Source organism: Parus major, chromosome 6 (genome assembly GCF_001522545.3).
Source record: "Parus major isolate Abel chromosome 6, Parus_major1.1, whole genome shotgun sequence".
NCBI classification, from domain to species: domain Eukaryota; kingdom Metazoa; phylum Chordata; class Aves; order Passeriformes; family Paridae; genus Parus; species Parus major.
The window spans coordinates 15,251,368-15,271,013 of NC_031775.1; the positions used below are offsets into that span (position 1 = coordinate 15,251,368).

The 19,646-nt window shown below is 35.1% G+C and overlaps 1 protein-coding gene across 2 annotated transcripts in view; it reads left to right on the forward strand.

The window, feature by feature from the left end:
- HECTD2 (HECT domain E3 ubiquitin protein ligase 2) overlaps positions 1–19,646 on the forward strand; it is a 45,582-nt gene that overhangs the window by 9,993 nt on the left and 15,943 nt on the right. For both annotated transcript variants that reach the window (XR_004498101.1, XM_015633609.3), the window contains exons 4-20: positions 817–919; positions 1,806–1,895; positions 2,453–2,517; positions 3,534–3,579; positions 4,679–4,788; positions 6,214–6,362; positions 7,682–7,805; positions 8,540–8,636; positions 9,503–9,610; positions 11,463–11,595; positions 14,463–14,551; positions 15,560–15,718; positions 16,004–16,078; positions 16,978–17,065; positions 17,316–17,422; positions 18,554–18,669; positions 19,283–19,426. Coding sequence is in view for 1 of the 2 variants with exons in the window: in XM_015633609.3 (XP_015489095.1) it covers positions 817–919; positions 1,806–1,895; positions 2,453–2,517; positions 3,534–3,579; positions 4,679–4,788; positions 6,214–6,362; positions 7,682–7,805; positions 8,540–8,636; positions 9,503–9,610; positions 11,463–11,595; positions 14,463–14,551; positions 15,560–15,718; positions 16,004–16,078; positions 16,978–17,065; positions 17,316–17,422; positions 18,554–18,669; positions 19,283–19,426 (1,803 nt within the window). In the remaining variant the exon portion in view is untranslated. The remainder of the gene's footprint in view (positions 1–816; positions 920–1,805; positions 1,896–2,452; positions 2,518–3,533; positions 3,580–4,678; positions 4,789–6,213; positions 6,363–7,681; positions 7,806–8,539; positions 8,637–9,502; positions 9,611–11,462; positions 11,596–14,462; positions 14,552–15,559; positions 15,719–16,003; positions 16,079–16,977; positions 17,066–17,315; positions 17,423–18,553; positions 18,670–19,282; positions 19,427–19,646) is intronic.

Below are 19,646 nucleotides of genomic sequence, written 5' to 3' on the forward strand. Positions count from 1 at the left end.
TTAAGCCTCCTGCAGGTTAAAGCCTTTAGCCCTTATGCTGTCCATTTGAATCCCCAGCTGTGAGCCCCTACCACCTCTCCATTTCCCCTCTCCCACGGCTGCCATCCTCCAGGCAGTGCTAGGTCCTTCTCAGTTGGATTTGGCAGCTGCTCCCTGCACTGAGCTGGGTTTGGATTTCACCATGCTGAGGATTTCTTGCATAGCCTGAGGCAAAGTGAGAGGAAGCAGCTTCCAGGGGAAGGCCTTGCACAAGTCCAGGTAGATGATATCATTCTTCCATCACCCACCAGCACTGTAACCCTACTGTAGAAGGCCACCAAATTGGCAGGCACAATTTGCCCTTATTGAAGCCACGTTGACTGTCACCAGTGATCACCTTGTCATGTGCCTAAGATTAAGTTCTATTTGAAAAATTTCAAAAGAAATAAAATTTTGAGGAAATTCTACTGAATTTGAGTAGTTTAGGAGACCTCATGCTTAAATTTCTCTGAGAAACTTCATCATGTCAGTGTAGCTGCAGCTTAATTCTGTTCTGTTCTGCTAATTATTTGTCCTAACACACTGAACTGTGACATTGTGAATTAACATTTTGAATAAGACATTGCTCAGGTGTATCAAACACAAACTATGCTTTTGTTCTCTTATAATACCATGATCTTTAAATGACAAGGAAGAGGTTAGAAAGATACAGATATTATACTTGTCTGTCTTCTAATTAAGTGCTTAGCGAGAAAAGCTTAAAGTTACAGTGCATCTTAAAATCTAAGTGGCTGGAAAGATCAAAGCATTACCAGTATTTGAATGTATTTTCTCTAGGGATGATATGGAAAAGTCGAAGGCATCGGGAGATTGGAAAGCTGTACATAATTTTTATTCTACAACTTTTGATTCTTTCTTGGAGATAAATGCTGCATTTAAGGTAGAAAATAATTCCTAATACTGTTTAGTAATTACAATTCTTTGTATCTTCAAAATGTTTCCAAAAATATCTGTTGAAGTCTTTCAGCCAGGTATTCAAGGCCACTAAGATAATTTTGTAATGATCTCACCTGCCTTTTGTAGACAATCTATTATTGCATTGATTTATTGATTCCACTTCAAGGAATTGTATTTCAAGTTTGTGGAGCTTTGAAATTCCAGTATGTTGTTTGTTTGTGTGACACTGTGACTGTGTTGATACTTTCTACACAAATTACAGTTTCAAAGCCTCCAAGCTAATGCGGAGGTCCAGGAAAATCTGGAAACAGAAATTTCCTATCCCTAAAAAAACCTGTGGTATGGGCTCTGTTATAGCTGTTCACGTGTTAAGGTGGCATACTTGGTTTTCCTAAGGAACAGTTATATTTGTGTTTTTGAGTTCATGCTAAATTATTATTTCCTGCCTATTACAAAGCAAAATGTGCTTATTATATGGATATATATGTGCTTATAATATGGATAGTAAAGCCTGAGCCTGGATGAATTAACCCATGACCTTTAGTTATTTAACAAATATTGAATGCTTAAAATTTTCTTGCCTTTGTCTGATAATGGATCAACAACAAAGTTGAAAGATGAAAACTCAATGTAATTCATTATTTGAAACCCTCTTACATTTTTAAAATAGAATGACAGCATGAATATGTATAGGATTACTATTGTTTTGCTCTGTCTTTAACATACGAATTAAAGAAACCTGTATTCTTACATTTTGATGAGAAAAATACTTATATCTGAAAAAGTTTTCCTAAGCTTGCTGTTAAACTTACATTTTCAAAGATAGTTATAAAATATTCAAAATGCTCCATGTATTATCTAACTTACAGAAAGATACCAATTCTCCATTTAATACCATTGAGGACTCTGGAATTGATGCAAAATTTGTGAATGTTGTCTATGATGCCTTATTAAATACTGTAAGTAGAAAAAAAGGATTCATGTTTTATACCATTTATACCAAATTTTTTTCCCAGATAGGCATGATTTCTGAAGAATCTCTCAAAACATACTTTAGATGATCCCACGAGAATTGTCACAGAATCATGACAGCTGCTCTAGTAAAAGAGGAGGAAATTTTTCCTAGTAGCAAAGCATAGTTTATATTATGGTAGTTCTTAAAGACTGCATACCTTAGAGATATTACATTACTGTGATGGGACTGCATGGTGGGAAATAAAGAAAATGTGAGGATGGGGATAGTAAAAAAGTAGGCCCTGTGTCTAGTATACAAAGGACAGGAGTAGTTTAGAGATTATATTTACAGGGTTTAAGTGTTGAAAGGCACCTTTGGTGCAACCCCACACTCAGCTTATATGACTGTGAGGAAGGTATTTAGGAACTCAGCATCATAACACAAATCATTTCTTAGCTGTCTTGAAATGCAAGCAAAGTAAACTTGCTTGTTTGTACAATATCTTGTATTGGGTATGTATAATTACTTCATATATTATTTTTCCTCTCCTTTTTTTCATAGCCTCAAGATGTTCAGAAGTCAGTCCTAAAGGGAATAATTAATGGCCTACTACAAGAATGGACAGGGTAATTATAATAAATGTTTACATCAGTGCTGTGCCAGCAGTTAAATCTGCTATATGTTTTATCTTAATTATTTTAAGCAAAGAAAGAAAATGTGATGCACGTTATTTGGTACATAAGAACTTAATTCTTTTTGGCAAATCTGCTGAAATACATCTTCAACTCTGTAAGCTGGTATTGAACCTCTGAGAGGCAGATCCATAGCCAGCCATGCATTCCGTCACCAAATCTCAGCTGCTTGTTGCCAGGGCATTTCTTTGGACATCTTAATTGTGAGATGAATTAAGGAATTTAACAAGAGTAAAACTTACTCTCATTGTCCTCCCCCCAAAAGCCAGTAGGACAATTCCCTGACCCACAATTAGTTTCACAATACTGTTCATGTGTGGTAACACCACAGAAAGAGCAGTGCAGGATGCAGAAGGGGATAGCCCAAAAGGAGGAAGGACAAACATCTTAGCATGAAGTAATAGAAGTGAGAATGCATAGTGTAATTCCTAAAAAGACATTGCAAGAGACAGTGGCTTGTAACTCACATGTGACCCAGGTCTTGGCTACCCCTTTCTCCAACTTATACTGCTTTTTGTGCTTTTGCTGTATTTGTGGTTATGTAGAAGCCTTGATAAACATGAAAAAGTGCAGAGGCTGCAGCAGTAGAAGTGTATGAAGAATTCTTGCAGGAAATATCAAAGAGCAAATAATCTCCTTATGGTGACACTAGAGATAGACAATAATGCAGAATTCCCTATTGGGAACACTCCCAACTCTTCAATTCTGACCTTTTTCTGGCTTTCTGTCATACTTTAAAAAGACTGATAATAAATAGCCTGCTGCCTTCAGAGAATTGTCAGAATCTGTGAATGTCCTTTTCAGATTTTGAGAGCTGTTAAGATTCGGAAATATGGTACTCTATATATATATTAGCAAAGCAAAGTAAAATCATCCATGATTTCATGACTCTTAATGTCTGTAAATAAATGGATCCATATAGTTCTGTTTATTATTTCATTCGTTCATAGGCCACGAACAAAAGATGATCTTAGAGCATATTGTATACTTTTACAGGTAAGAAAAATACATTATTTTTATGTAAGTATGTCTGCTTAACTTCTAATCTATAAACCAGTATACTGTGCAAACAAGATAGTTTGTATAGCTGAGATACTTCACGCCAAATTACCTGTTGTAAGAGTATATTAAAATTGAAAAAGTGTAATGCATGATGAGAGTGGGAGCTCAGTTGAAGGCAGTTGATGGAAAAAGGTTGCATAGATTATAACTATGCACTAATAGACAAGTAATTGTTTCCTTTTATTTTATGGGTTAAAAGAATAAATATTTTACCTATTTATTTGTTCTTATTTTGTCCTTATTCCCAGATTTGCTTTATCAGAATGCTGTAACTTTGAAAGTTTCAGTATATGCACTTCCTGATATTGCTGTAACTTTCTCCAGTGTTGCATTTTATCCAGTGTGTCTGGCTGACTTTCTCCAGTCTATCTGACTGGTTACAATGTCTGATTTCTGTCTGTGGTCACCTATTACCTTTGCTGCTATAGTTGGCTTTCATTTGTAGCAGATTTCCCTTTTATATTTTGCTCGTGTACCTAACACCTCTTCACACAAGGAGCAGTTTCTGCTGTTATTTGAGAAAATCAAATGGCAATTTAATTTATTGATACAATCATTTTCTTCTCTGGAGTGGTATATACTAGCTGTGAATTAAAAAGAATATCTCCTGCTGAAACGAGGGAATGTGGGAACATGTGGAATAGAGGGAAAATTAGTTTGGATTGATATGGGACAGACATGAGCTATAAGAATTTGTATTACTGATACGAAAAGCGCATCACTTAGAGGAGTGTAGCTTGTGTTACAATGTAAAGAATAATCCAGAATATTGAGTACTGCCTTTGGGCTACCTGTGGGCTTTCTTTTGGGAAAAAAAACAAAAACATAGTCTTACAATACAGCGGTTGTGTATTTTTTATTTGGCTAGAAGTTGTGAGTTGTTTTTTCCCATAGTTTTTTCATTGTTGCAGCTATTTTGTGAACTACTTTCCTGTGTAATTGTACTGGCAACAACAAACATAAGAAAAAATCCTAATGACTTTTTTCCCTTTATGCAGTTTATTAACCTAACACTTTTTTTAATCTTTTTCAGAATCCTCAATTTAGTAACACTTCTACTTATGTCATCTATGCTCACTTGCTAAGACAGATAGCAGCCTTAACAGAAGCTGACCATCATTTCCTAGTGCACTGGTCTAAAAAGTAAAAAAAATACCAAAACCCCACACTACAAATTCCATTTTGAGGATTACAATTGTTACTGTATTTCCATTGATGTTGACTGTTTTATAAATTATATGAAAGTTAATTTAATTGACTAAAGAGATTGGTTTTGTTGCTTTCAAATACATGTGGACATGGTCCACTGAGTGATACTGATTTATAGATGAAAAATATATATCATGTATAAAAATTATTATATTTATGCAAAAAAGCCTTAATCGCAAAATGACTTATCAGAGTTATTTTTTGATAACACATGCAAAATAATTTGTGTGTAAATTTTTCGTTATATGTTTACATGGTATTATTAAAACAAACATATTTATGATCTTTGTTTAAATGACGTTTTAACTTGCATAACTTTCAAAAGATATTGTAATGTTGCTATAATGTACAGAAACCACAAAGAAGTAGAGGCCTGGCATTCTAGTACAATGGAGGTGGTGAGAGAATGTAGTTAGGGCATTAGATTTGTAATTAATTGAAATAACTCTAATAGCACCTCACTAAAAAAGTCATATGAGGGTAACTGCCCAAAGAGCAGCTTCTAAGTTGGTATGAGGATTGCCTTCCATGTACTGACTGAGCAAAAAGTTCAGTTTGAAGTAAAAACAAAGTTTGGCCATATTTGCAATTTCCAAATCTTCTAGGAATTCTTAATTAAGGATTGTCTTCTCTTCAAGGATGGTAATTCAATTTCCCTCCCCCTCCCTATGTCCAGATTTGCTTAAAATTGTGGTAAAATATTACTTCATTGGAACTGCATTTATAAACGAGGTTTCCACTTTTGGTTAAGGATGCAATTGACATACCAATGTTTCTAGTCTTAAAGCATGTATCAAAAATGGAAACCATTAAAATAGGAAAGCTCTTGTTTAGAAAAGGCTATTTTAACATGCCTACATATCTGTGTATTGTTGTGCTATTATGGAAGTGGTGCAGCATGTAATTTACAATATGCTTTTGGCACAAGCATATGAAGCATATACCACTTTCTATTTAAAAGGACCACATACCCCAAAACAAATCAGAATTCCTCAGTATTCAGAGCGTGGTATGAAATAAAGATTTTTGTTTTGTTTACTTAAAGTCAAGAACAGATAATTATTCTGTTGCTCTTTTTTTTTGTTATTTTTCACAGACTTAAAAGAGCATAGTTAGGGGTGCACTGAAGAGAATTACCATGTATCAATATGTAAAAGCATGCTTCTTCAAACTTTACATTTGTAATTTTGTTTTTATGTACAGGACAAAAGCAGTTTTTTAAAAAATCTTAATTTAAACAATTAAAATTTAATTTAAAAATTTTAATGAAGAGTTTTTTTTTAAAAAAACTTTGAAATTTGATAACTAACTGGTATAGACCATGATCACATGAGAGTAAGTGCAGTGTGTTTGTTTTAGGATTTCACAGAAGAGGTTCAAGCAGGTGGTGGACAGGTTACTACAATTTATTTCTTTACGGCTGTTTCCTGCAAAACCTGAAGAGTTTCCACCTATGGTGAAATGTACCTGGTGGATTCCATCAGCAACAAAAGTTCTGGCTTTATTTAGTAGGTATTTTTCTTGAACCATTTAGGCATATTTATATTTTTATATGTATATTTGTGTGTGTATATAGGGTTTGGTTTATATATACATGTACACATATTGGGAGGGGATAGTTTTTACTGCTTCTCTTCTGGGGGAGACTAATAATGATGATGGCACAATACAAACTACAATAAAATGCTAAAATGTAGTAAGTAAGAGTCTTCTGTTGGTAAGTCTTCCTGCTTGCTTTCAGTAGAGGATAATTGCAGAGTATTCCTGTGACAAACACTGAAGATTGTTCAAGCAGAAATCCACAGAAATAACCAATGGTTAAGGTTTCCCTTCGAGTTATTAAAAATAAACTGTCTTAAACTTGTAGCTGCCCAAATTTCTTCTCTAACTCACCTACCCCCACAGAACTACTTAGCATCTAAAGGAAATTAGACAATGCATGTGCCTCTTACATCCAAAACTACAGCTTAAAAAAAGTAAATCCCTACTCAGTTCAAAATAGAGCAGAGCAAATTTGACTACAGCAAATGTAAACCTTCTCAACTGCTCCCAAATGGTGATTAGAGCACTTAATTTCTCCTTTTTAGAAGACAAAACTGCCAAGTGAATATTAAAATTGGAATTAAGATGTTCTCACTGTCAATTTAAAACTTTTATTTAAAAGTATTAACAGGCACAGTACTGCCTGTTCAGAGTTAGACACAGTAGCACACCTCTATCTAAACCCAAGATGTGTTTATAGTCACCTGTGGAGTTGTTGCTTCTTCCTTAGCTCTGGAAAAAGAGCTATTCAGTCATTAAAAAGACACTACTTTTTGTCTGACTGACCAAAATTAAATTACAGTGAAGTGTAAATAGAGAAAAGTTATTAGCTGTTTGACATTTTAGGAATGCAAATATATAATGAGATAGCAAATTCACATTTAAGCTTTCTTCTTTTGGTCAAGTGCTTAATTTTCCTGCAGGTCTAGTTCGTACACTGGAAGAAATGTAGATTTTCTAGCCATAGCTGCTTGAAATTATGTGGATTTCTTTTCATTTATCAAACTGGTTTTTCATCAGTTTCAGCAAACATAGCTCCCTCATCATAAATGGGCTGAACTAAAGATTTACTGTTTTCTACAGCAATTAACGTGATGTCATATAGTGTTGTGTTGTAGCTATAGTTCTGTAGCTAAGACTGAGCTAAGTTCTGTAGCTAAGTTACTAATTTTTTGTATTTCGACTTGGCTTAAAGTTTTTGAGATCACTGGTGCTCATGATGGCAAGAAATTAAATGTGATGAATCCAGGCATTATTTTAAAAGACTTCTGTGTTTTCTTTGTAGATGCTGCAAATAGTCTGATTAGCCCGCCTATTATTTCATATACGGATTTCTATAATTCTACACTTGATCATATTGATCTAATGGAAGAATATCATAACTGGCAATGCTATGGGAATTCTCACAGGTAGGAGGGCTGTTTCTTATTGAGTAGTACTTTAAAGCATTGTATCTATGCTATGTGTATCTATATTAAATGTAGTGGCTATATAGTGTCTATATATAGTATGCATACCATTTATGTGTATATAGATCCACATTAAATACTGTATTATTTTATTGGAAAGACATTTTATGGCTACGACTTACTTGCTACTGCATGGATGTGAGATTGACTGGAATAAATCTCATTCTGCCTTTGCAAACTAAAGAAAATATGTAAAATATGAATGATAATAAAGTAAGTTTATTAAGTATTGGCATAGACTTCTGACTGTGTCTTACTACAGACATATTTTAGCCTCCAATACATTCATAGGCATTTTCCTTGCCTTCAGCAGCAGTTGGGGAAAACTTGGAGACCATAATTTGCTCCACTGAATCAGGTATTTCAGGCTACTCTTCTGTCTGATACCTGATATTCTACTTGAGAAGGAAAAAAACCAACAAAACAAAACAAACCACAAAAAACCCAAATGACAAAAGATAAGTATTATTAATTTCAGTTTCTAGCAGTATTTGCAAATAACAGTTTATTCTACTGAGTCAGGTATCGCTATATACAAAGTGAATAAAACAGCAGCTATTTGAAAATTATTGTCAGTGGAGGGATTAGTTACTGAATGATAATTCACTCCTATATTCTTAAAATGAAAATAGTATGCTAGAAAGAAAATATCTAATCTTCTTTTCTCTTGTTAGGTTTTCTTTCTGTCAATATCCATTTATTATTTCTATAGCTGCAAAAAAAGTTATTATTCAAAGGGACTCAGAACAGCAAATGATAAGTATTGCACGGGTAAGTCCCTCAAGGATAAATGTTTATATCTCATCCATTGGTATTTTATGAATATTTGTTAGACTGATATTATACATGACCTGTTGTTACAACTTCTGGTATTTCTGGTTAGCCTGAAAAAGAACTTAAACCATTTTACTATGAATAGTCTGCAAATGTCCATGCTGGGTTCTCTCAGTATTTTTTTCTTTTAGTGTACTTAGTTTCCTGATCCTTATAGATGGCAGTGTTTTAGAGGAAGTTCTAGTATTTGACCTCCTTTTTTTCCTCTTTTGAGAAGCCAGCATAACATGCTAGCATTTTAAATTAACATGATGATTAAGGAAGAGAAATTCCATTAGAATTTTGAACTTTTTTTTAAATTTTATTCTGTGGAGCTGTGTTGTCATGGAAGACCAAGTTCAATTGTATCCTTTCAGATCATGGAAGAGGTACTGCTTCTGGGCAGCTTCTTTTCTTTGGAAAGAGGCATTGTCTGCCTCCCTCAGTGGTAGTTTTCGACAGGTGATAGATGATCTTTTCCTCAGTGCTCTGTGTGGCAGCACCACCACCTATCCATTCTTGTCTTGCTGGATATACTTTGTGAATAGCTAATTAAAGTTACAGGTATACTTTTAACTGTTTGGGAAGTGTTATCTTCTTGTTAAACCTCCCAAGTTAGTTCAAATGTAGTGTAAATGATATTTGCAGTAGGAAAGAAATTTCTCTCCATCTCCTAGAAGATACTGAAGCAGTTACAGTCTTAGGGAAATGTCTTTAATACACGATACTGAGAACTTCTTACAGTTAACAAGTGTGACACCTTCTTTAAATGAAGACACTGTGTGATCTGTCACATGTGTGATGTTTCTTTTTCATTCAAATAGCAAAGCCTCGTGGATAAAGTCTCTCGCAGACAGAAGCCTGACATGAATATGTTATTCCTAAACGTGAAAGTAAGGAGGACACACCTTGTTAGTGATTCGCTTGATGAGGTAACAAAGAAAAACATAATTAAATTGTGTGTTGCTGTAGAGTAGCTATTCTTAGATTTCAATTTGATAAGTCATATTTAAATCTTTTGCACTAAGAGACTGGGAATATAACTACATAATACTAAATAAAAAGAATTGAATTACTGTCAAAATTGCAGTGCTGTAGAACAGATTGGTTTAGACATTTTGAAATTAATTTTCTGTGCTTATACTGCTCCATAGCTCAGCCCATAACAAACATACATGCTCAGACATGGTCTGTATTTGTAATTTTTGTGTTAAAAATACAGTGCACAATTACCAGTTTCTGTAGGACTTGAGTCCATGATAGCAGCATGAATAGTATGTGACTAATCACTAATGAAGTTACTCTGTTCTAATTCTTGGAATTTTATTCTTTTTCTTCTCTATCCTATAAGAATAATTTTGGGCTTTCTTTTCTTAAATTCTTTTAACTAATTCCTCACATTCTTCAATGTAATTTGTTGTTTTAGAAATTAAACAGATGTGTCCATTAATGTAGGCAATTCTTCAGTATCCACCGAACCTTGCTAATTAACATTATTTAATGAAATTTAGTTCCCTCTATTTCTCAGCATTGAGAACAGCCTGATGATACTGAAAAATAAGTCCAAGTAGTGTAAACAACATCAAACAAATTCTGATTACTCATGTAAATGTAAGTTTAAACTTTATTTTCCTGTATTAAAACCTCTCTATTTTTGGCCTTTTCTCCTAAGACAAAAGAAATATGATTGGCAATATCGCTTTCTCTCAGGCATTGTCATTTTTTTAACCACACCACTAAACCCAGAAAAAATTCAAGTCTTTATAGTCAAAATGTTCTCCTATTTATTTCCAATGTTTTCTGCTACCCATCTCAGAGTAAGAATTATTATAAGTATTAGATATTATAATTATTATAAGAATTATGGGGAATGGCAGATGGAGAGGGAAAATGTCTGACTTGTATTTAAAATTTTTAAAAATAATTTGCAAAGGAAAATCTCTTCAGCTAATAAATAACTTGTTTCAAATAACACAAATACCTATAGTTATAAAATTTATGTATAGGGAATTTTATGTGTAAGGGAATTTACTTAAGCAACTGACAACATGGAGATTATTTTAGCACATGCATATTCTTGACTGGTTTAAACACTTTCTCTGGAGATGGACAGTAATTAATGGTTTAAAGCAAGCTTGTATAGACACTCAGCCTGAAAGATCACTGTTAATTGTAAAAGGCTGTAATCTAATTCTTTGCAGGTTTTTTGAGTACCTGCACGAAATGCTGTCTCTTAGGACAAACCAATGAGAAGAGCTTGTTTCCATTGTTTAAAAAACAGTTCTAAGAAGCAGATGATACTTGCTGGCAGGCATCTTACACAGAACCGAATGGTATCCAAATATTGAAAGTGTTAGCTTACTTCCTTATTTGTAAATATTTCCAAATTGTGTCTAAGTATTTTTTTAATTTGTCATTTCCTTCTGGCAGCATGTCTTCTGTAAAAGGTAAAAATTATATAGGTCTGAAATATTCCAGATAAACTCAGTTCATTGTATCTAACTGCCTATTAAGTCTCTTTGTACACCATCTGACTTCTTTTCAAGCCCAGAGTGACACCATGTGCAAAGTAGTTGATTGGTGTCAAGTAGTCATAATTGTCTTGCCTCTGCATTTTTTTAATATAGTTTTGACCTATTAGCAGAAAATTATGCAAATTATGCAAAAAATCATTTAAGCAATGCAAGAGGAGTAGAGTGCAGGCTGAGGTGTGTTCTCTGTGGCTAGTGGTAGTGATAATGTGTTAAATCTCCTTTTTCTTCTGCCTTACCTATTTCACAATAGCTAGCAAGGAAGAAGGCAGATCTGAAAAAGAAGTTAAAAGTCACATTTGTAGGGGAAGCTGGTCTTGATATGGGTGGCCTGACAAAAGAATGGTTTCTTCTTCTGATTCGACAGATTTTTCACCCAGATTATGGTGAGTCCTCATAATTCTTAAGTACAATGTGAGAATTTGTTCAGACTCTGTGTAAGCACTGGTCAGCAATAATGGAAAAGTCTTTGTATTATAAGCGCTGTTTTCAGCACAAATCCAAAACACAGCCTTGCTAATAGCTTAGCTATTAGCTATGAAGGACATTATCTCAGCCTAAAACAGCACAATGGTTTAGCAAATATTCAAGTGGAGATAAGGCCAAATGTACTGGTTTATCATTTACCATCCTTCCCTATTTCTTCACATGCTGCATTTTTTCCTTCTGCCCTCTGTTGCCTTCATATTGCAGTTTAGGGAGGGAGTTTTTTGGCTTTTGTCAGTAGCTGCAATTGGATGCTGTTACTGTGCTCAGCTCTGGCAAACTGCCAGCCTTGCTCTCCTGTGTAGCAACGGGGAGGGGGTTTTGGTGCTGGTACTTGCACTCAGAGTGCCTGCACATTCTAGTACTATTTCTGTGACTAGGATAGGTAGAGGTTAGTTTTCACTTGAATCCTTCTTATCATATGTTCTGTTTGTGGTATCTGTGTGACCAGTATTCTTAAAGGGGTCTGGGCTAATCTCAGAAAAGAGAGGTCCTTCAATCAGGAGCAGAGACAGTATAGGCAGGTGAGCCTGAATGAAAAAGCCTGCCTCTGCTGTTACCAGGATCTGTGAACCTATAAGGACATTTCATGCCCAAGGGAAAAAAAAAATAAGACTTTTTGATTAAATAGGAGATTGTAAGACATGAATGAGTGGTCAGTCATAAAGAAGTAGTTCCCTCCACTTGTTTTGTGGTGGTTTAGATGGATCTGGGTGAGTTTTATTCACCACTCATAAGCTTTCCTCTGGGCATGGATACATTACTGATGACTTAGTGCGTTAAAGTATTGCCAGGATGGCTTTTAAATTGATTTCCAGGGACTTTGAGCGTAACACCTGATAGTCATTGAGCTTGCCTGTCTTTGCCTGGAAGTGTTCATGTCCATTAAAATCATCGTCCTTTGTTGTTTGCAGGATACTTCTAGAGGTACAAAATTTTAAGTCATAAGTATGTTGTCATATCTGCCAAGACTGCTATTTGCCTGTAGCCCTTTTTCCAGTAAATAGGGGTCTGTGTGAAGACATGATATTGGTGATAGCAACCTCAATAAGAAACAATTTATCCTGCAGAAAGCATTCTGTAAGTTTGACAGTTCTGTTTGTAAAAATGCTGTCAGCAGAGCTTGGTAACTGATTAGTTTGGAAACATTCCGAATAATTTATTTTTTCACTGTCTCTGGCAGGCTTCCTTATTTTAAAGTGCAAATTCTTTCATTGTTACGACTATCAGCCAAGTGTGGGAGGAGTTCAGAAATATTCTTGTCCCTTGGAAAGGGACTGTATCCTCTACTGTCTCTAACGTTTAAGATGCAAATAATATGTTAGAAGCTTGGAAGGGAAAATATCAGCGTTATTACCCTTTCCAGGTTAACTGATTCTTCAGGTTCAGCCCCTGGAATTTAAAAATTCTTAATTAACTCAGCTGTCTGCCTGTGTGTTTTGCAGTGCTTTCTTTGTCTTGGTGTGGTCAATTAACAAATGGGATTCAAAACCTATTTTTTTCCAACATCCTTATGATCTTTTAGTATGTGAACCTTGCTCTGCCTTACATGCGGCTGTTCTGGCAATGTGTAATGGCAGTGTCTAAACCTGTTTTGATGAGCACCTTTTTGAGCTGGAGTTCAAAAGATAAATTGTTCAGGAGAGTGGTGGGGGAAACGTGAAGGCAGCTTTCTGCCTTGTAATTTATCATAAGAACTAGCTGTCCCTAAGTTGGATTTTCATTCCTTTTATTTTTTATTTAAAAGGACTTTGATTTTTTTTCTTTCATTTTAATACTATTTTTCACCAACTTTATCTTCAACAGAGATACAGTGAGCTGTTGCATACAAGATGTGCTTAGAACCAGCCAGTGCTTTGGTTTGTACAGACCATGGCAACAATAACAAACTTGGCCCATTAAATCCCAACAAATTCAAAAAGGCCATCACATTCTACACAGTTTACTTCTGCATTAGAGCACACTTACGTGGAATGTGTCTTGACTCTCTGAGCAATACTTCCAAGGCATTTTAGTGCAGTTATCTGCTTTCATTATGTAGGTTTTTACTTTCTGTCACTCTTTAAAACAGAATGTTCTGTATCTGATGCAAATAGCAGCCAAACTCATCTATACTCATGATTTCAGTAGGATCTAGCTTGTCATTTAGACCCATGAGTGTCTTTTTTAGGGTACTTGTAGTTTGGGGCTTTTTTAACTTTTCTGGTATAATTTTTTGACAGCAAATATGAAACATACCTCTTTGCTGGTAGTATGTATGTATAACATAAACCATTTACAGATTTTTATTCTAAGAAGATGAAGCTTATGATATTTCTATCATGATATTCATGCCAGCATTTTTAGCGATTGTCATCTGCTATTGACCTTGAAAGAAAGGAGGAAATAAGTGAGTTTACATTGTAGTAAGAAAATATTTGGCTAGACAGTTAATGTTAATGGCAGTACCAATGCTGGAATGCAAGGAAGAAAGAGATTGCCTAGAGACAATGCAAATATCCACAACTGGAGGCCCTGAAGAACGTGTTGCACCAGCACCAAGCAGAGCTGGTGTGCTTGAGCCTGCTTCAGGCTTGGCACTGCCCTTGGTGCTCCTTCACAAGAACCTACCTGCAGGCTCCTGCCATGGGTGGGAACAGGGTCCTGAGAGCAAGCATGGGGATGTGGGCACCCCCAGGAACATTCCAAGGGTGTGTAAGAAAGATGAGGCTTTATACGAATTCTTCCAAAGATCAGGCTTTTTAAGGGCCATGTTGCCATTCTGCAGGCATGTTCACCTACCACAAGGACTCGCAGTGCCATTGGTTCAGCAGCTTTAAATGCGACAACTACTCGGAATTCCGACTGGTTGGAGCTGTATCCTTTTATGTCCACTAGAATGTTCCAAACGACAGCCATTTGATGAGCTGGTGTGGGGATGAAATAAGGCACTGGCTCAAGCTCCTTCAAAGGTTGTATATACACCTATGTTCCATTTTAAATGTATTTTTTTGAATATCGTTCAAGCAAGTGAACTAAAAATAGGAAGAAAATGGTGATGTGTGGGTACATGGTACGTTTTACAATGTAATGGTCAGAAAATGCTAAGTCAATATTAAACATGCAGCTTTTTTGTGTATGAGTTGTAATTTCTTATGTACTTAAGCCTCTGAGTGTCTTTCAGTAAACATCAATGTGGCTGTGTCCATTAATACTTCATTTAAATCCCCATTGAGCAGTATCTGGCTTTTTGCCTTTTTTATTACAAAGTGGAAGCCACACGTTATTTCTGTTGCGTTCATAAATGAAGACCTCAGTCAAATGATTTACGATAGTATATGCCTGTAACGCCACTGAGATGAGGTAATTGTGTCCATTCACTGATTGCAATTGGATCAGATGAAGATTGAAGGTCTTTTCTTACAGATCTATTCTTGTGTGAAGTTGAATTTGGATAGTCTCAAATTTGTTTCATGGAATGCATTTAAATGTGCTAGCGGATGAGTTGTAGTACCAGTGCAGGTTTGTCTTAATGCTTTTAGATTTATTTAAAAGAAACACTGCTTTATTGTCTCTCACTAGAAAATACGTATTTATCTTCCTCTTTTTCATAACAATACTTTGGAAAAATTTATTGTAGAAATGCTTGTATAGAATAGTCTGAAGAAAATTCTCAAGCATTTGGTCAATGTGCATCATTTGACAATGTTAACCGCTGCTTAATTGTAATGCATTAATTGCATTTAAAATTGTCATTCCAGAAATAATGAAATCATTTACATTCCTTCTATTGTTGAGCATGAATCTTCAATTTTTTTCCAAGCTACAAAATACTGACTATAATAAGGATGTGTCAGATTTGCCCTTAACTTTGGACATATATAGCTTATGGGACTTGCTGTATATAACAGTATCACCTTGGATATTCGTTTCCCACCTTGCTGTTACAAGAAACTATTGAGTCCTCCCATTGTTCCCTGTGATCATAACACACTTGTAGGCATCTGTGGTGTCACATTAGATGACCTGTTTCAGATTATGCCTGTAAGTATTACATTTTCTAAGAGGCAAAATTACTAATAGAAAACCTGTTTTGTTTATATTTAATGCTTGAGTTATGGACTGTTTGCAAACAGCTTTTTTTTATCACAGGCTGATAAAGTCTTCTGATGAAAACAGAAAACCTCTGTGTTTTCTAGCATAGCATGCATTTTAAAAATACAATTTTTCCAAGATTCTTTCTGTATAAAACAATATATGTGGCATATCCTTGCAAAGTGCATCACTTAGTTTTGCAGATTTACTCAAGAGTTTTTACTCATATTGTAGGAACTGGCGCATGGACTAAGTGAACTTCTATCCTACGAAGGCAATGTTGAAGAGGATTTTTACTCAACCTTTCAGGTCATTTATTGCAAAACTATAAGTGATTCTCAACCTCATTCAGTGATTTTTTTCCTGCTGTGAGAATGGCGGTGGAGTGGCTTATTGCTGTGTGATTGCTGACTCTTTGGAATATAACTGCACAGGGATCAGAGCTGGCTCCAGGAGCCGTGCTGCCCAGCACTGCTGGCTGTTCAGCAATTCGCTCCATGATGAGACTCCAGGCTGTTGTTCCCTGACAGTGTAGGTGGATCCCAGTGTTCACCACCAGGGTCACTTGCCCAGCTGCTGGAGCATTTCCAGCTCTTTGCTCTCTTTGACACCACCACCTTGCAATCAGTGACATGGCTTGTGAAATTCATCTGGCTGCATGATAATCCCTTTTCTGTCTAACCCAGAAGACAGTCAAAGTTTACTTGGCTATTTTATGCATTTTGTCCAGGAGATCTCACTTCAGCAATAGCCTGTTCAATGTTTTAAAGTTATGCCTGTGTGTTGGAACTGCTATTTCAGTCAAGAAAGTCTTTTTCACTTACTCATTGTTTCAGAACACACATATTAGTTAATGAAATTTCATATTGGTGGTACTTGGTTTCCAGGGGAACTACAACAGAAAAAATACCTTCTTAATGGTATACTATATACTATACTGTTTTGTATGAAAAGATCTATGGCTCCAGAGCCTACAGGTCAGTTTGCCATGTCACTATGTAACAGGGTCATTTTTTGTTCTTTGAATACCAATTTTCTGAGCAATTTCTTGAAAATTGTAATATTTAACTTGTAAAAACCTCACAAACCTCAGAATTATAGCATGTGCTGAAGAGAGAGACGGAATACATTGCATAATAAAAGCTTTGTAATTTGTAAGTATATTAATTTATTTTCCAGTGCTGACTTTGACTCCTCTTTTTCTGTAGGTTTTTCAGGAAGAATTTGGTGTTATAAAATCTTACAACTTAAAGCCAAATGGAGATAAAATTCCAGTCACAAATCGGAATAGGAAAGGTACTTCAATGTATATTAACTACACATACTTTGCAGATTTAAGTTTGTCCCTTTTCTCCTTTCTATAAGCCTATGCTTTCATAAGTGAAGTGTGAAAATGAAATGGCTGTAGTTCTTTCTTGTATGCCTACCAATTTAATGGCATCTAAAATTAAATGCATTCATTTTTCATATCCACTACAAGTTAGAGGGGAGAACAAGTGATTGATTAGATTTATTATAATGTAACAAAATATTTATTTTTTTTTAGAATATGTGCAGCTCTATGTTGATTTTCTTCTCAATAAATCGATCTACAAACAATTTGCAGCTTTCTATTATGGATTTCATAGTGTCTGTGCTTCATATGCATTACTGGTAAGAGTCAAGTGAAACATAAATCTTCACTTCTATTTCAAGTATTTGACAATGACTTATCTAAATTAAATTGCACTGGATGACTTTAAGATTTGGAAAGAATCTTGATTGATCAATAGACTTGATTAATCCAACATAAGTAGAAGAAATTAATCAGGTAACCAACTGTTCTCACTATGGTTTATCACTATGTATTCAGACACATCACAGCCTGTCCTTTGAAGGTTTACAGGTTTCTGTGTATCCCTTACATTTAGGAACTGCAGAACAATTGTGTCTGAGTGCTCCTGAGTGACTCCTCCAAAAACAGTTTAGCAGGAGGAACACTCAGGTTGAGATTAGACATTCTTCTATTTTCAGTCCTGTTTGGCTGTTGGAATGACTTCTTTAATTTTATTTACAGCATCCCTTCTGCGTAGAAAACATTTCAGTTTGCCTGGAATTTTCTAAATTCCAGCAAGATTGGTGAACTGTGACACCTTGCAGCAAAGTGAGGTGTGCCCAGCCTCAGGGAAGGTTCTGGAAGGACAATGAGAATCCATTGAAATGCTATGGCATGCTTCCATGCAACTTGATGATGTTGTAGTAAATGAATAAGTGGGTTCTTCAGGTGTAAGTTTAGTGGGTATTAAACATGGCTTATTGTTATAAGTATTTGCTTTGCACAGCAGTGTACTACTGAGAGTCAAGTTCCGTCAGGCTCTGCTGCTCAGTTACCCACACTGGGATTTGCCAGTGCAAGTTAAATGGAAGCTGAAATCAAAATTGACATCAAGACCCTCCCTCAGGTTTCCATATGTACAAACTTAATTTTCTTCCTGACCCATTTGTAGTCTGATCAAATGAAAGGCAAGTGAGTGTAATAAATGTAAGAATGATGAAGAACAAAATAAGCTGAAATAGTATGTTATCCTGTAATTAACTTTCTACTATATATGGCAGTAAGAGATTTGTCAAAGTGCTGCCGGCTTAATTTTTCTATAATCGGTATGTATCCAAGTTAGAGACTTACATTGAATGATATTCTGTTAATTTTTATGTAATGACAAAATAAAAATTTAATCTTAATCTAATAGCATTATTTCTCATATTTTTTTTAAAATTAAATATTTTATCCTTGATTTATGGCAGCTACTTCGTCCAGAGGAAGTTGAAATTCTCGTCTGTGGCAGTCCTGAACTGGACATGTCTGCTTTACAGAGAAGTACCCAATATGAGGGCTACCAAAAAACTGATCTGACTATACGGTAGGCCTGGGTTTTTATTCTAATTACTGAGTTTAAAACCTCATGGAATGTTACACTTCCAGCAAGGACTTCTTCAAGGATAATCTGAGAATGACTGAAGTTGTAGAAACCTATTTCTAAATAAGATAAAGACACAACTAAATGATCATAAGCAGGAAGAATTAGATCCTTAATTGTATGTGTTTACTTAAAAGATTATGACCACATTGAAGTGGAGTAGTTTGAAAAGAAAAACTTTAAATCCTGCATATGAAATCTCAGTATTTTTATGTCCAATCTTCTAAAAATACAATTTTTTACTCAATTCCCTTTGATACTAAGGAAATTTATATTAGTGAGTAGAGGACATTTATATTTGTATAGATTAGTGCGTTGGGACATTATTTGGCAAGACATCATTCCAAAATTAATAAAATATTGTATTTGTCAATTCCTTGGGAATTTAACCTTGTATATTGGGGTACTGCTCATGTCCTATATATTCTGTTAATTAAACTCCCAGTAAGTGATATTCATCATGTAGTACTTGTAGCTTTATTGTCACTTTCATGCTATTTTTTTTTTACAATGTTGCATCTTGAAACATTTTCTTCTTTCTCTGTCCTGAGCATAGATACTTCTGGGATGTAGTACTTGGATTTTCTCTGGACCTTCAGAAGAAGCTGCTACATTTTGCTACAGGAAGTGATAGAGTACCTGTGGGAGGAATGGCTGATCTGAATTTCAAGATTTCAAAGAGTGAAACATCCACTAATTGGTAAGTAATGTTTTGGATTTTTAAATTTTTTTTCATTAAATTTTTCCCAAGAGCCCTTATTGCTCTTGAATGTCTTTTTACAGAAGAGTAAAAGAATGTACAAGGAAGAAACTGCATGGACTCCTTTAATTTGTCTTCAAAATGTTATACTCATTTATTGATTGCATAAATTTAAAAAACAAGGAAATTGTTTTTCCAGTCAGTGTTTACATTTGAGGCT